This window comes from Bombyx mandarina, chromosome 17, assembly GCF_030267445.1.
Source record: "Bombyx mandarina strain Sakado chromosome 17, ASM3026744v2".
Taxonomy (NCBI): domain Eukaryota; kingdom Metazoa; phylum Arthropoda; class Insecta; order Lepidoptera; family Bombycidae; genus Bombyx; species Bombyx mandarina.
The window spans coordinates 5,218,062-5,236,593 of NC_143223.1; the positions used below are offsets into that span (position 1 = coordinate 5,218,062).

Below are 18,532 nucleotides of genomic sequence, written 5' to 3' on the forward strand. Positions count from 1 at the left end.
TGCAGGAAGCGAGTATTCATTTTAGATTAAGAATTTTATTTGTAAATGTTTTTTTCTTACATAGATCTAAAACGTAACGGTATTTCATTTAAATTATAGCTACCTAATTTATTTCCCGTTTCGGTCAGTATTTACGGTTTAAGTATTTTTTTTATTTGTTTTTTTTTTTGTATTTCTCACAAAGTATTTTTTTTAGTTATTATGACGAGGTGTGCCGTGAAGCGGTATATACAAAAAATGTGACAGTTCTATCTATTTTATTTACACTGTGTGCACGAGCCGTTTGAATTGTGATTAAAAGAACACTTTTCGTCTCTACTTAATATGTTAGGTATTCATTATTGTATCTCCAGTGTGTTTTATATAGGTATTACATGATATGTATATGAAACCTACTACTATAATAAAATATAAACTCATTGAAATTTATATTTTGTAACGTAGCGTGTTTTCCAGTTCGTTATTTTGTATAAATTTATCAATATTTTTATAGTTCGAAAGGTTAACGGAATTATGGCATTATTATTATTATTATATTGTGCGGGAATGATGTTGTGCGAATAATATTTAGGTGCCCAACGAATATGATACAAGTGTCGTTGTTTCTTATGAACGGTTCGATGGTTGGGCATTTTAAGGTCTCTCGCTTCGACCGTTTCCTCACCCTGATTCACCTCATCGCGGTCAGCGTGCTCAGTGCGAGTTTTTTAACGTTCTCGATAGCGTAAAAGTTAACTCAAATTTGTATGGAGTTCGAACTTTTGCATACGTTTACCGCTAGGGGCGCTAACTGCATTCGAATTTAAGTTAACTTTTACGCTATCGAGAACGTTAAAAAACTCGCACTTAGCACACAGTCGTACGCATTTACGTGGTTTCAACGTTCGCACTTCGAACGCTTCGTGTTTAGCCCCGGTTCGTTCTACGTGTAGCTGTGAGTTCATTTTGTCACCGTCCTTTACGTCTCTACTTAATTTAGTGTTAGTTGATTAATGTCGAAAACCCCACGGGCCAGTAAAATACAATAAAGTCTATGAGACTTTGTGATACTTAGCTAGAAATTACTCGGTTGCTACGCCGCCGGTGTAACTATCTCGACTCGTGCGTTTCCCCTTTAGCTTTTTTTCCGTTTACAAGTCGAAGCTTATCGTAGTTTAAAGCTTTAAAAATTGAGATTATTTATTATTGTCGGTGTCTTAATATTTTTTTTATATATAAATAATTTTGACAATAAAATTTACGTAGTCTTTCCTCGTTTGAATGTAGAACGCGCTCTCTATTACGCTTTACAAAGCTCTCTCAATTATGATATTATTTTGAAATTCGCGCCAGTTTTTATTCACATTTAAGTTACATTAGTTTCTTACTTATAGTATTATTCAGTACTTTCCTATAAATACTCATGTATAAGTTGATTGTGATTAACCGTGTTTCACTGCGTGGATTATTTCGTTTGTGTAATATTTTTTTTTGTACAGGGTGTGTTGATAACGTTCTCGAAATTTCTAGTTTGGTCTGACAGGACTATGTACACTAGAAATTGCGACCGAAATTTAGTTTTCACGGCACGCAATGTAACACGTACAAAAAAATCGCGGTGCAGACAGCCGCCGTTAGACGACCTCGTCTCGATACGGGCTCGTGAAATATGATCTGTGTGAATTAACAAAAGATGCTAATTTACGTATGTAGTTTTCCGTGTAAGTAAGACAGGTATTGTCGTTTAAGTTTTGGAGAACAGTACCTTTGTCGCACACCGTACACCCTGTATCCGTTAAATTCTTTTGAATCATTACAATAATCGTTAAATTTTAATATCGATATTGAATATCGATAACAATATTTCCTCGTCGACGCAGTTGAAAATTCACGGAACCAATGTCTCAAACCAACGCAACCAACAGTTATTAAACGTCATCTCTTACATTGCTGCTCGCAGTAAAATATAATGCAGTATTATTTTTTTCTATAATATTAAAATTCTTTGTATATTTTTTTCTTAGGATTACATTATTATTATTATTATTATTTTATGTTCGTAGTCGTAATGTGAACGTCCGAATTCGATTCCTGTGTGTGTGTGTTTTTCGGCAACGGAAACCTAACTGCCAATTTAATTCTGTTCGATATGATTTTATTGATGAAACAAGAACGTTATGTTTTAACGAACTTCCAATTCGGTTATTTATTATATTATAGTTTAAGTCGTCGTTTTTTTTTTAAGAATTGAACAATGTTCATTGCGTCGCGACAACGTAGATAACGTTGCGCAATATACATACTAACCCGCTCTGGTTGTGTTGTGTGCGCTTACGATTTAACTAATGCATGTGTTTGTCTTATGTTTTGTCGGTGCGTACACGTATAGACGCAGTACCAATTCTTTAAAATGTATTTGTATTTTTTTTTGTATTTTGTATTATAATTTATGCTGGAATAACAAACAAACAAACAAACAAAAAAAAACTTATATTCCATTCGTGTTGTTGTGGAATCGTTTCTCTTATACTTTCGAATCTCTAAAGACTGACACACTAACTCTTCGCGTCTTCTTGTTTCAACGTGCATCGTCATACATTTTCATTCGATCCATAATTCGAAAATTGATTATTAAAAAAAAGTATTTTAATTAAAATGTGATATGATATTTTGTTTGTAATGTTAGTGTGTGTATCCGAAAAGCAATAAACATTGTGATAAGGTGGTGACGAGTATTGTATGCAATTTAAAGAAAATTATTCTGAATAGTTATATAGTGTCAATTATATGATAGATGTACTGAATGAATGGACTCACAACGCATTAAATTATCACTGTATAAAATATTTATATGCACAGGGTAAACAATACAATTATTGGCGCCGCGGCATAATTGTTAGCTTATATTTGGCAGGATTATTAACACCAATATGTCTATGTTTGATGATTGTTAGAATTCTTTAAAAATGATATTTAGTGTTTTCTGCATTTGTTATCATCTCAACAATATCGATCAGTGTTGCCAATGTTTAAAATTAAATAATGATCTGAGATCAAACTTGTTTTTTCTATTTTTAACACGGACGTGCTGGTATGACCAATAATAGTGTAGTTTACCCCTATTTATAATGTATTCGTTAATATTATCATTGTGTAAATACAAACCGTTACCATTTACTCCATATTGTATATTGCTCTGTACTTACTTAATGTTGTGAGTTCGGTCGTTCAGGGTAATTTAAAAAAAAAAAACTCAATTAAAATTTAAACGTAGACAGATTTACCTCTATTGCATATAATAATAAGTTCCCTTGAAAGACGTATTGTATGTCGTATTAAAGCAATATTTTCCAGTATATAGAAAGCTTAATGGACCATTCGTTGTTGTTGTCATTATAACTCTACGTATTTTTAAAGTAAGTTTCAGCATAAATTATCCGTTTTGAGATTGTATTGTGAGTTGAGAACACGTGACGGTAATACTCATTGTGAAAAAAAAAAAGAAGAAACACTAGATATTGTTGTATAGATGATAAATAATGTGACTTACGCAGGGATGGATACTTAAATTATTAAAGTTTTAACTGATATATTGGCTATGTAGTGAGTAGAATATTTTTTTACAAATAAATTATAGCAGCTATTTCGTCATTTTTTTCCTTTTCAATTTATTTACCTGAACTTTATCCCTTAAATTCATATATATTTATTCGTTCTAAGTCTGATTTACCGATTGATGTAGGTATTAAAATAATACGCTATTTGATTTATAATGAAACATTTATTTTTTAATGTTTAATGATAATTGAATAACAATAGTTACAACTACCTATTTCTTGGATAACATAGGATAAATTTACATTTATGTACGTGGCTATTTTCCTTTTCCTATCTAATCGTTGGTACCCTAGGGGCTTTTCCAACTATGGACTTAAAACTGTATATTATTTATTTAAATTATTAAAAACTCCAGTTTTATGTTACATTATTATGATCACGTAACTGTAACAATGGGCCTCTTGAGGGCTTGCCGGGTTCTGCGACGCTTGTCTTTGTTGACTCTCATTTGAGTTGCCTCTCTGAACAATTGCACGCTTTCAGCCGCCTCGATGTCTCGCTTCATCCATTGTAGAGCGTGTAGGTTATATCCAACCATATCCTGTTATAATATATAGTACGTTACAAATTAATCATTCCACACTCATTGTGAAGAGAAAGTATTCTTTATTGTAGACCAAAAAAAAAGAAACAATGCGAAACATTAAATACAATTGGCGTTCTTATCGCTAAGAGCGATATCTTTCAAACAACCATCAAGTGGAAAAGAATCGTTTGGAAACTAATTACACGCGGTGTACTAATCAATTGAAATACACATACACACACGTACATACCTATATATACACAATTCCTTACATACATTAAAATATATATATATCAGCCAAGGTACGGCCACTGTTGCAGGCTCGTCATACCAGAAAAATGAAATAAATGAAGTTGATTAATATGAAACATGGCATCAAATGAAAAATGAAAATGAAATGAAAACGAAATGAAATGAGAGATCATACGGGATGAAATATAATCTCAGTAAAATTGTGGTCATTTACTGAGACATTTTCAGTGGACTTTTTGGAGGATTCCGAGAAGTCACGTTCAGCGGCTTTGTTTCATTTTCCCACATTTGTGCACTTTCACAGATACTAAACAGTTATTAAACCACCGTTATTACACATTTAAACCTGAATGAACACCCAAATAGACAAAATAAAACAAATCACACAACGTCATTCCTCGCGCTCCCGCCATTAAGTCCCATCTGAATATATAAATAAACTAGCGACCCGCCCTCGCTTCGCTTCGGAAACATTAAATTTTATTACTGATAGCCGAATCTCGCGATGTTACCCGCGGTTATTGTCGTACCGCGGGTGACGCCGCAGGGCGAAGCTAGTCTAAAAAAAGTAGCCTAAGTTACTTCTTATATCATTAGCTACCTATCAGTGAAAGTCTAGTCAAAATCGATCCAGCCGTTCCAGAGATTAGCCGGAAAAAACAGACAGACAGACAACAATTGTAAAAAATGTTATTTTGGTCTATGTACCGTATATATATTCATATACATGTAATAAAAAGCGGTTATTTCAATATTACAAACAGACACTCCAATTTTATTTATATGTATAGATAAACTGGAATTACCCTCAATTCGTTTAATTTGATTGAGGCCTTCGCTTGTATTTGTATGATGTGCTTTAACAGAGCCTTGTTGGCGACAAGGGGCGCGTGATGTATCTTGAGGAGGAAGAGCGCCACCCTGCAGTACAGCTCCGTGTGGTCGCCGCGCTCCAACAGCGCCGGCAGCACGCGCACTATGTCGCACGCCGCGCTGAACGGTATCAGCAGTAGGGCTTCTTCTAAATCACTACACGACAATACGATAAATATTAGAAACGATATTGAAAGGAGGGGGGTTGGGGGGGAACGCTGCCGCCCTCACCGGCCTGACACATTCAGCTTTGGAACGAAGGTCGCCTAGTTCTCAGTTACAGCCATAGATAACACATATAAATTAGTTATAGATAAGCAATTCAAGCACTCAACAATAAATAATATTATGTAGTTTAAAAAAAACGCTTTTATAGGAAATCCAACCAAAAAAAGAAAATAAATTTTAATAAATTTGAATTAAAAATAGTATAAGAAAAAATTATTTTATTGTAATAAAAAGCGTGGGTTTTTTTTAAACTATTATTTATTTTTCATTTTATAGTTTAATTTCAATTTTTTCAATTTTTCAAAAATTTCATCTGAATGAATCGGTAGCTTATCCAAGAAATATATGATCGGAGCGCCTGGTAGTGTTTAAAAAATATATTTACCTGTTAGAAGTCTGTAGCTTATTATAGTCGTATAGAATTACATAAAGTATAAGTCAAAGTTTTGTGTGCAGTAACGACTGCCGAACCAAACAAGTTATTGTTAATTTTGAGAAAACCGGCAACAAACTTTTGTTACTTGTATTTTTTCTTCGTATGCAAATCCTTCATCACATGCAATTTCTAAAATACTACATTGTGCACCAAGGGAGAAAAGTTGGATATTTCCTCCCTCGTGTAAAATTGGCAAACACGCTGAGTACGCGGGGGCTCCGCGCCATAAAAAAAACAATTTAACTGTTTTTTAAATAAACTACTACTAATTGAATAAGAGCTGTCTGATGAACTCATCTTTGTTATTAATACTTCACTATTAAATTTTATTGCCTTTTGTTTATTTCACTTTTACACTAAACACAATATTGCAAATTACCCGAGCACAACAATGGCGGAGAATTTTAGCTGCGTGAGAGCCGACGTAGACACTATAACGCGTATGCGCACTTGTACCCAGGGAAAAAAATTTACACTTTCTTCCCTGTACAGCGGGAGGAAAACCGAACTTTCGGCGTAGGGAGGAGAAAAATAGCCTTTAAACCCGGAGCTTTAAGGTCAAATATGGTTTATAGGCACATTCCACCTTCATTCAATGTAAAAACTAAAAAATCTTTAAAATGGTATTTAGTTCCTTCATCCACCCATGTCTTCAATTATAATCAATATAGAAGGAGAAACAGCAATACGTTTATTGTGTTACCTGGATCTGACTCTCTTGACGGTCTCGACGAAGAAGTCCTCGGGTGTGGTGCAGTTGAAGGCAGCCATCAGGAGGGGCGGCTGAACGAACTGACCCCGAGCTTCGGATAGCTCGCGCTTGTATTCAGCGCCGACTGACAAGCATTCCATGATCGAATCCGCCTAAACGAAATTGTAGTTCAATATTCTTTTAATCAGACGTCGGTTTTGTAAATAAGGTGTTCTTGATATAAACCTCTTTGAACGTCAAAGGTAAAATAATGGTACGTCGGTAAATATAATCGAACGAATATCGAAGGATCTAGTAGCACCTAGAACGCTCGAGAAGTACAACACCATCTATTGTCAGATAGCGGAAACACACAATACTAGACTTTTGTGGAATATTCTCGACTATTCTAGGGATTTCGTCTCGACTATAAAAGCGTTGCAGAGATGGCACGAAGTCAGTTAGTAATCTAAACTACTCGAAGCGAAACAGCGAACGGATCAACTGAAGCGAAGCGGAAGAAGCGAATTGAGAGTTTTAAAGTGTTTGGTTGAGTGTTCTATGTGTTCTAAGTATTGAATACAGTTTTAGTTGTACTTTGGTGGAATTTTATTTATCCCAAACCCCAGCGCGTAACAATAATACGTCTCCGCAATCAAAGAACTTGCACTTTTGTTAGTGTAATGTAATAATAACGATTATTAGTAACGGGTGTAATTTATTAATACAAATTACTTACAGCTTTCTCTGCGCCTATAGTTTTCTTAGTTGGCATTTGAAGACCCGGTAAACCAGGTACGGGTGCCTGTAATGAAACAATACAAGAGTCGTTAAGCAAAACATATTATTATTTATGCTATTCCATTAATTTAAAGATTATGGTTATTAATTTCACGCTTTAGGGTATTTTATTTATGTAAAGAGTTATAACTTTTCACCCCTCGATATAGTATATGGTAACTACGAGAGTAAAAAAATCTTTTCAGTGGGTCGTTCAGCTTAGTGTGGTATTTGTCTTTATTTTATTTATAAACATCGACAATTTGAAATTAATATGTCTTCAGAGATCAGACTTCAGGCTAACTTATACTTTAAAGTCTTGGATGTTATTGGATCTTATAGTATGTTTAATCCATAGACACAGCTCACTGAGTTTCTCGCTGGTTCTTCTCAGTGGGTCGCGATTCCGATCCGATAGTAGATTCTACAAAGCACTGCTCTTTCTAGGGCTAGTGTTAGCAAATTCTCTTTGGTTGAGCCCGTGAGCTCACCTACCCAGTACATGCCTGCATGGTAATTACGAGTTTTTTTTTATTGCCCGTGTGGGCAGACGAGCGCATGGCCCACCTGATGGTGAGTGGTTAGCGTCGCCCATGGACTTCAGCAATGCCAGGGGCATAGCCAAGCCGCTGCCTACCAAATCAAAAAACCTTCTCAGCGGGTCGCGATTCTGATCCGGTGGTAGGATTAGTGCAGCACTGCTCTTCTCTCAGGTTGAGCTCGTGAGCCCACTTACCCATCAGGGCGTAGCTGGAATAGCCTCTTAGGTTACCAGCGATTAGGTAGGAATAAAAAAATATGTGTGCAATTCACACGTAGTAGAAGTGAATCCCTTCAAAAATTAAAATACCGTTATCCTAAATGTCTAAATTTAAGTAAAATTTTGTCATTAGTAAATAATTGTAAATCATCTTATATAGTGAGGTAGCGCCCTCTGTGAATTGATATTTTAACTTCACGTATAATCCTAAATTTAAACTCACTAGAAGAGGTTTCATACACACGTTAGTATTAAAAAATCTCATAGATTAAAAAACACTGTATTAAAAAACCCTACACTGAGAACGTCTAATGTGTTCTATCTCATTCTCTCGCCGGCTGAATCCTATACATTTATGTGTTTGTGTCTCTATGGACTTATTTTTTCGTTTCATCGAGTTCGAAATCACAACGATCCTATAGTACATTGTGCACCGTGTTTTTGCAATTTTACGCGCGGGAGGAATCTGTTTTTTAATTTTTAAATAAACTACTACTAATTGAATAAGAACTGCCTGATGAACTCATCTTTGTTTAATACTTCACTATTAAATTTTATTGCCTTTTGTTTATTTCACTTTTACACTAAACACAATATTGCAAATTACCCGAGCACAACAATGGCGGAGAATTTTAGGTGCGTGAGAGCAGACGTAGACACTAACGCGCATGCGTACCCAGGGAGGAAAAGTTAGACTTTCTTCCCTGTACAGCGGGAGGAAAACCGAACTTTCGGCTTAGGTAGGAGAAAAAAGAAGTTTCACTTAAAAAAAAGGCAGTCGTACATGTTGTTCTCCGGTGGCGAGTCCCTCGTCGCGCTCGTCGGTGTCCCCGAGCACGAGCGGCTCGTCCGTGCGCGCCCACAGCCGCACGGCGCCGTCCGCGCCGCACGACGCCGCGTGCAGCCCGCCCGCGCCCACGCACACGCCGTAGCACGCGCCCGCGTGGCCCTGCGCACACACAGCAACACCACTCTAAACAACAGCTACGATACTTTGTATCACTCACTAGCTGACCCGGCAGACTTCGTAGTGCCTCAATCGATAAATAAAAGACCTAAACTTTTGTATAAAATAAACAATAGGAATCCCCGTCCGATGGGGGACACATCAAAGGAAAAACCAAATTGCTTTTTTTATTTAATTCCGAGCATTTTCATATTTATCTACCTTTTAAAGCTTCTCTTGACTTCCACAAATAATTCAAGACCGAAATTAGCCAAATCGGTCCAGCCGTTCTCGAGTTTTAGCGAGACTAACGAACAGCAATACATTTCTATATATATATAGATATTGTGTGTATTCTATTCTATCAGCCCACAGACATCAACTGCTGGACATAAGCTCCCCCAAGCCTCGCCACAAAGGTCAGTTCGGCGCTGCCTAGACCCAACGGATTCCCGCGAACCTCAATAGGTCGACGGTCTATCTTATGGGAGGCCTACCCACGTGTGTATTAACTACAAGGATTTCCTGTATGTATGTGAGAATTGTTATGTTTTATTTATTCCTTAGGTGGGTCCTACGGGTCACTTGGTGTTAATTGGTTACCGGAGCCCATAGACACCTACAACGTAAATGCCACCACCCGCCTTGAGGTATGAGGTATGCCTTGAGGTATGCGGTAACGGCTGCCCCACACTGCAGGAATAGGCACTTGAGACCTTAGACCTTATATCTCAAGGTGGGTGGCAATAAAAAAATACATATCTAAGAACTAGTAGAACAATACTCGGCATCAAAAACATTTGATAGTACAGATAGATGATATTGACAAACTCGGTTCGACTCACATTCAACGTGATGATATTCTCGGAGGTGTCGGCATCCCACTGCTTGATCTTCCCGTCCTTCGAGCCCGTGAAGAAGTAGTGCGTGTTGGGCACGAACTGCAGCGCGGTTATGGAATCGTTGTGCGCGAATATCGACTTGTGACAGTCGCCGAAGTCCATGCCCCACGTCTTGACGTTGCGGTCCGCCGAGCCCGTCGCTATGAGGTTCGAGTCGTAGCTTATGTCCAGACAGAGCACTGGCAGCTTGTGCCCGTAAAGAGAAAGGTAGAACTGAAAAAAAAATGCTTTTTTTTAAAACCTATTTTTCTTGCCGACACGTGCTGGCGATGTTCTTCTTCCGGTAGTAGATTCTGCGAAGCACGACTCTTGCTAGGGTTCGTGTTAGCAACGTAGTCAGGTTTGAGCCCCGTGAGCTCACCTACTAGTTAAGGTTACGCTGAAATAGCCTCTCAAGGCTCTCAGCTTAGGTAGAAAAAAAATTGATGTTCTTCTGTTTGTTCAAATCAAATATTATTATATATACATATACTCATGTTGAAATGTCAACGGGCATCTAGTGAATTGAATGCTTAAAACCAGAGGACATTTCAATACTTTTTTTGTGCCCTTATAGACAGGGCCCTTGCATACGACACACACGATGGTAAGTGGTAATTAAGTTATAATTAATTATAAATTATCATCAATATTTTAGTTTATGCGTAAAGAAGAAACGTAAATGAGAACTTACCTTAAATGTATCAAGGAAAAATATTTTAACAGTACAGTCCAATAAGGCGACCGCGATGAATTTGTTGTTGGGACTGATTTTTACAGCCGACACTTGCTCTTCCAACTTCAGTGTTCTAGTATGAAGTAATGATAAAACCTAAAAAAAAATAACCATAGTAAGCATTTACTGTGTTGTATTTCATAAAAATATTGGTCTATTTTTGTTACCTTTCCTTTGGCTTCGACTATTGGATCATTTATTAATTCGAACTGCCATAGCTTTACAGTTTTGTCGGCTCCACCCGTGTAGCAGCCTCTCTGTAACACAACGATAAAGAGTTCATATTATTTAGCGATTTTTCATTTTCTGTTCGACTTAGGCCAGTACTTTAATATATTTCAGAGTTTTTTCGAATTTTTGTAATGTGAGCCACGGCCCTTTTTATTTCCTACCTAAGCTGATGGTCTAGAGAGACCATATCAGCGTCACTGGTATAGTAGGTGAGCTCACGGGGCTCAAACCTGACGATGTTGCTAACACGAACCCTAGCAAGAGTCGTGCTTCGCAGAATCTACCACCGGATCGGAAACGCGATCCACTGAGAAGATCCGGCGAGAAACCCCGTGGGCTGCATCTGTGGGTTAATTTACTCGCCGAACCCTTCGTCGCTCGGGTCGACGGGTTCGACGACAACGATGACCGATGCTTGGGGTACCAAAAGCACCGTTAGTGGATCGGGAGGATCCGAGATGACGTGTGTTGGGCGACGTCGATCGGCTATGTAGTTACCGGCGGCCACGATGAGAGGGTTCTCGTGTCTAGCCGCTTTGTCGAAATGGATAAGCCACAGCCCATTGGTTAGTAAAGTGTTTTACAAGAACCCCTAAAGAGTACAACGTGCAATAATAAAGCTAGTTCGTCACCAGATCCGGAGTGAGTCCGAGGGCAGTGCAGTTGTCGGTGTGCGCAGGTATGGTCTCGAGGAGTCGTCCGGCCGCCACGTCCAGCACCAGCAGCGCCCCCCCCGCACACCCCACCAGCGCGTGGCGGTCACCCGGGGCCAGCGCGGCGCACAGCGGCCGCCCGCACGGCACCTCCATCGTACGAATGCACGTCTGACTAGATCTACAGATAACGATTCCAATATTATGAACGTATCGGACTTTTTGACGGGAACGCGAGGAGTGAAGTTGTATGATTTATTTTATTTTGTCTATTTTAGTGTTTCTTCAGGTTTAAATGTGTAATTACTGTGGTTTATTAGCTGTTTAGTATCTGTGAAAGTGCACAAACGTAGTAAAATCAAACAAAGCCGCTGAATGTAACTTCTCGGAATCCTCCAAAAAGTCTCAGTAAATGACCACATTTTTACTGAGATGATATTTCATCTCATATCATCTCATCTCATTTCATTTCATTCCATTTCATACCATGTTTCATATTAATCAACTTCATTTTATTTCATATCATTTTTCATAAAAAAGTTTTCATTAACATTAAAACAAGACTTGACCTAAAGGTCTTAGTTACCAGGTCAAAAAATCCCTTAAAAAAATTATAAATGTATCCCGTTTCGCGGGTCGACGAACTGTCACGAAGACGGCCTGTATAGACCAAAACGATTAACATGGTGTTCTCACACCGCTGAACGATAACAATGCTCGAAGTTCTCTAACTAAATGCTATTGTTTACGCATCTACTCCTCTCTTGTGAAGTCGGTAAAGACGGACGGACGGCGAACCGGCGGAACGGCGGTAACTCCTTGCCGAGTAAAAACACATCCACATTCAATTCTCAACAAGACTCACTAGCTACAAGACGGGCGATATATAACATTTTTCTTTCAGATTAAAAAACGTTTGATGGTATTTCATAATTTAAGCGGTATTAGTCACAAACCACCCAAAATCAGGAAGGAAAATGAGTAAACAATAACATTCATCATAAGCTATCTTAAATACTAGAAGTTGAGCATATCGTAAGTCGCCCGAAGTATGGCCGAGTGCTTCCATTCTGCCGCGAAAGTTCATTTAGATTCGGAGAAGGAATTGAGAGTTATTTTATGGCAGTAGCTGGCGCACCAAATATAGCTGGTTCTCATGAGCGCCAGAACTACTTACCACCAGGTGAGACGTACGCTCGTCTGTCTACAAAAGCAATTAAAAATAATTGCAATTTCAAGTTCAGTTTCTATTTCTATAGACTCTGATAACCGTTTACCGTTACTGAGTTACTAAATTCATCAGTGTGCTTAGTGCGACTTTTTTAACGTTATCGATAGCGTAAAAGTTAACTTAAATTTATAAGCAGTTGAAACAGCGCCCCTAGCCGCAAACGTAGGTAAACGTTCCAACTGCATACAAATTTGAGTTAACTTTTACGCTATCGATAACGTTAAAAAACTCGCACTAAGTACACTGTTTCTATTATATAAATATTATGTCTTCATGGATTATCTTCAGATTCAAACCAATAGTAATTTGTTAATATTTTTTTCCTAGTAAATAATACGCACCTATTCCAGAGTTTGATGGAATCTGCTGATGCAGACAGTATTGCTAAGTTATCTGAACTGATCACTACACATCTGGGGTCCTTTTGATGACCAGGCTGAGTTATTTGTTTTAAGCACCGCACTATAAAAAAAAAAAAGGTTTCTTATTCATATGTTCATTCATACATGTAGGCACTAAAAATAATTTGATTGAATGTAGGTTATCATTTTCAATAGAAATTATCCGGTCTGTGAGTAGCTGGGGCTTTGTGATACCAAGGATCAGGAATGATAAAAAAAAAACATTTGCATCCATAGGCATATAGGTACATGTTATAATATCGATTATAATTTTAAATTCACAAAAATATTGAATCGATCACAACCAAGTCAATTCACAATATATTACATACAGAAAATTCAGTCAAAGAAAGTACCTGAACGTAAATTTACAGGTTCCACATATTACTGATAAACTACTTTATTAATATTTACCTTCATCTCCATCTTCTAGTTTCAAACTATGCAGTTCAACTGTATTGTTAGCCAGTGTAATACCAACACGCACCTCCCCTGTGGTACCCAGTAACAATGTTGCAGACTTTAACTTGGAATTCACCTTAACTGAAGTCAACCTTCTCACTTCGTCTGATAGTGTTAATATTTGGGGTATCTCTGTAATTTCCGGGTCCACTTCACCAGTTTCTTTAAGTTTACTAAAAACAAAAACTTCCATTAAGAGTGCACCTAACAAAAACCTTATTTCTGTATGTTAATAGAGCCGATTTACATAATATAAGTATTTAATAAAACTACCAAGAAAAAAAACTTTTTCATTTAGCCATATGAAATTGAGTGCTTTTATTGTCAATATATCACGTTCTGTTTGATGTTAGGATAAACTATACAAGCTCAAATAATTCGTAGAAGTGATATTCAAGTAATATGTTCCATGGGAGGTACACTCTGTGGAGTAATTTTTGATGATCTGATCATCTAGATTTTAAGATAGTACCAGTCGCCATCAGAACATTATTCACCAAGGCAATGGCTCACTCATCATTAGGCAATAAAACAAAGTAGCAACACATCACCTGAGATATGAAGTCGTAGTCCCAAATGCAGTATGTTATCATAAATACATACAAGCCACAATTCTTAATTACTTCTCAGCAGAAATATGGACTAGTGTCTGATCTTGATCTTTGTAGGTCCACAATCTACCACCAGTAAAAACCTACACATACGTACGCTAATTTTTTTCGTCGCTTCTTTATTCGTTTATCCATTCTCATTTTAGCCTGTTCATCTGAGCAGAAAGCAAAAAGTTCGAGAAGGGAATCGGTTCCATAACAGGCTAATACAGTCTGCCCTGGGTCCGTTGCAATACCCACAACTCTACCTTTACCACCTCTTACTAATGTTCCAACTTGATGACATTGTAAAACCTAAAATTATATTTAAAACAAATCTATATTTTTAAAGGTCATTCTTACAACACAAAAATTATTTTTTGTATGACAGATATTTTTGTTAACCTCTCATATCCCAGAGTCCCATACAGTCAGAAAAAAAAAGCAATTGAAAGCAGAAATAGATGATTCGAACAGCTACCACTTTTTTATTTCAGTACTATAAGCATTTTACATTTGTCCTGGTGATGAGTAATTACATTAAACAGTTCAACTTTAATACTCTTACGCCGGTAAGAGTAACGCCATCTATCGCCGAATAGTCGAACGAATATCGAAGGATCTAGTAGATCATCTAGAACGCTCGAGAAGTACAACACCATCTATTGTCAGATAGCGGAAACACAATACTCGACTTGTGTGGAATATTCTCGATAGTTCTAGAGATGTCGTATCGGCTATAAAAGCGTTGCAGAGATGGCACACAGTCAGTTAGTAATCGGAACTACTCAAAGTGAAAAAGCGAACAGATCATCTGAAGCAAAGCGGAAGAAGCGAATTGAGAATTTTAAAGTGTTCTCTGTCTAAGTGATAAATGCAGTTTTAATTTATACTTCGGTGGAATTTTATTTATCCCGAACCCCAGCGCGTAACAATACCAACAGATAAAGATTAAAAATTCTGACACTTACAGAGCTCTCTTCAATTTCGTCAGTTTCTTCTAGTTTGACTATCTCAAGTTGATGTTTTAGTTTATCCTCGTCTTTTACATCCTCAGTCCAGTTTAATTTCCATACTCTAAGCTCTTGGTCCATACTTCCTGTTACTAAGTACCTCTCCTCTTTTAAGAGCACTGCAGCCCACACCTGAAATTTAATCAAGGGTGTGTGTCAAATAGATCAATATTTTTTGGATATATTCAGTATTGCTGATTTACAACTGCTTCACATTATTTTATTATAATAATAATAATAAGAAGTAGAAATTCTACAAAACTTTAAAAATAATTTATTACATTTACCAAAGCTCTTTTTTATATTTATTGTTTGCAATTAAATTATCATTGTCCACTGACTTTAATAACACTATATTACACATTAGGGTATCAAAGTGTCATTGTCTCACACATTATTTAAAAGACAAGCATCCTATCGAGGACTGAAAAATATTTTTAGTGTAAAGGATAATACATCATGAATATGCCACATTCCACCCGATTAATACTAACTCAATAATGGAACAATACCCTTAACCTACACGACACCTTAAGACATGAGGATGGAATCTGAATTATATTAGTTTGAATATAACGACTCTCACACCTCTAGATAGCAGTCCATCTGCAGAATCTGTTGAAATAGCTGTAATTTCTACTCAGTTATTGTTATTAACATAAGCTTATAACTTTATTCCAAAACTGCACATACCTCCATCTGATGCCCTCCAAGTGTCTTGAAGCAATGTTTAGTCTCAATATCCCAAAACTTGACAAATGTGTCTTTTGATGAAGTCACAATGCAGTTTTTTCCATTTATAAATGATACACTTGTGATAACACCTTTGTGGCCACTGAACCTTACTTTACCTGTTTCTGATATCACATCCCAAAGAATTACTTCGGTGTCCTTAAAGATAACAGATAAGTAATTTGTAGTTACTCACTGGTTTCTTCTAATACTTAAACAATCTATGACATTTTTAAATCAATTATTTGTTACAGTAGTACTAAATCTATTTCCAACAAATACTTTTTTTATAATTGAGATTGGGCAGTATGATGTCTTCATATTTTTATGCGCATACTTGGTGGTAGCTTTTACTTGGTTTTGCCAGTAGATAAATGGTGGCCAGTTATTCTTGTGGTAACAATGTTACTAAATTTAATAAAATTAAAGTGTTTTATTGCTATAGCATTTACTAACTTTAGTTAGGTTGTAAATAGATTCAATGAATTACTATCAAAAATATTGATTTCAAAGCCTTTTTCATTTTGATAGGCCAATATAAGCACTAAGATGTAATTAATGTGCCCTCCCAGTGCACCTCTGTAAGCCCTGTTGCATTTTAATTCTTACCCTTATAAACAACATTTTTTTTTTAAGACTGCAGGATTGTTTTTATAAAAACATCATCATTGAGACTTTTTATATTGTTAATTTAAATAAAGATTTTAAAACCATTTTTTAACTATAAATTTGTATTTTGATATTTCTATAGACTATCAGAAAAAAAAAAGATGCTACATCAATTTATGACTCTGTTGGTATTGATTGGTTATTATACATATCACAACTTGAATGCTCAACTTGAAATCTGAGCTTGAACTCTCGATTGCATTATATAACATGTGTTTAAACCTTCAAACTAGAATTCACACAAACCTACCTTTGATCCAGATACCAAACGGTGTCCATGGTCATCAAACTGCAAGCAAGTAATAGCAGATTTGTGCCCAGCAAATACACAAACTACTTCATTGTTGGTGAGTTCAAATACATTAATATTTCCATCAAACAAACCAACGGCCATGTGGTTTCCAGTAGGACTTGCGGCAAGTTGTGTTACAACTACATTCTCTCCAGGCAACACTTGTGCCTAGGAATAAATTGGTTCAGTATTATTTTTTTATCAAATACTATATGCGGTATACACAAAATTAAAGCAGTTCTGAACAGAACTGAGTTCAAAGAATTAATAGCCAAGCCTATTAATTCTTTGAAATCAAGAAAAAAAAAATTGCCATTGAATTATGAATACCTAACATTTCTACTTTCTCTCTTTAATCTCTGAATAACTCAAGTAAAGGTTTAATTAATAAGCTTTCAACTAATCATACATCTCACAATAGGTGATAATTTAATTATAATGTTATAACTAGAGATTTACATGATTACTATGAATGAAACTTGTCAATTTGGTATATTTTAACATTTTAATTTGGTTCATTGGATCCTGTTCATATTTTTAATACATGAAATGCATATCTTTAGTTCAACATTGATCTATTTGAAGTTTTAAATGAGACTATGCAAATTATTACAGAAGGGTATATGAATTGAATTGAATTGCATAAAATATATTTAACCAGTAATTTTGGGGTGAAATTAAATACCATTTATACAGGAGTTAGTTTCAATGTAAATTTTGCTTCACTAAAAATTATACCTTTATTTCAAATATAAGATAACCGTGAATGAAGTGATATAAAACATTGATAAATACATAAATAACAAGCCCGGGATAAAGGGTATTTACATTTACATTTACAAAGGGTATTTTTCTTACCTTTTCACCAAGTTTCATGTCCCAAATAATAACATGTTCACATGCTCCAACAGCGATGTATCTACCACTAATACCATTCAATGTTACATGTGTGCTATTACAGTCTGCACTTGCAATAATATTAAAAGAGCCGGACGGGGCGTACCGCAGATATTGTTTAGTTAGACCCATGCTTGACACTTTTTATTTTGTTTAGGTATCATCACCTCACTAACCTCAATTTTCTAAGCACCAAAACCAATAAAATTGAAGTCAACATTTCATTCATAAAAACATTCTCACTTGACATTTGACAATTGACAGCAAGAAGTAATGACAGTTAAAGTTTCCAATTTTTTATTTGTATTTAGTTTTTTTTTTTTTATTGCTTAGATGGATGGACGAGCTCACAGCCCACCTGATGTTAAGTGGTTACTGGAGCCCATAGACATCTACAACGTAAATGCGCCACCCACCTCGAGATATAAGTTCTAAGGTCTCAGTATAGTTACAACAGCTACCCCACCCTTCGAACTGAAACGCATTACTGCTTCACGGCAGAAATAGGCAGGGCGGTGGTACCTACCCGTGCGGACTCCCAAGAGGTCCTACCACCAGTGATTACGCAATTTATAATTTTGCAGGTTTGATTTTTATTACACGATGTTATTCCTTCACCGTGGAAGTCAATCGAGAACATTTGTTGAGAACATTT

At 36.4% G+C, this 18,532-nt stretch overlaps 1 protein-coding gene across 1 annotated transcript; it reads right to left on the reverse strand.

Annotated features, from left to right (window-relative positions):
- Positions 1-3,740: 3,740 nt before the first annotated feature.
- On the reverse strand, positions 3,741-18,144 carry LOC114253341 (WD repeat-containing protein 3). The gene is made up of 16 exons (XM_028188184.2): positions 17,839-18,144; positions 16,939-17,148; positions 15,981-16,178; positions 15,246-15,419; positions 14,393-14,589; positions 13,637-13,857; positions 13,163-13,283; positions 11,570-11,771; positions 10,874-10,963; positions 10,665-10,802; positions 9,935-10,204; positions 8,928-9,092; positions 7,343-7,408; positions 6,616-6,776; positions 5,182-5,404; positions 3,741-4,138 (listed from the first exon to the last, which is right to left on the reverse strand). The coding sequence occupies exons 1-16, from the start codon at positions 18,007-18,009 to the stop codon at positions 3,974-3,976; spliced, it is 2,772 nt and encodes a 923-aa protein (XP_028043985.2). The 5' UTR covers positions 18,010-18,144; the 3' UTR covers positions 3,741-3,973.
- Positions 18,145-18,532: the final 388 nt, after the last annotated feature.

Coding starts and splice junctions, on each gene's coding strand:
- LOC114253341 (XM_028188184.2), bottom strand. CDS start 18,009: ATGGGTCTAACTAAACAATATCTGCGGTACGCCCCGTCCGGCTCTTTT. Junction 10,803..10,873: donor TAGTCGAAGCCAAAGGAAAG/GTAACAAAAATA, acceptor ATTTTTTTTTAG/GTTTTATCATTACTTCATAC. Junction 5,405..6,615: donor GTCAAGAGAGTCAGATCCAG/GTAACACAATAA, acceptor ATTGTCGTGTAG/TGATTTAGAAGAAGCCCTAC.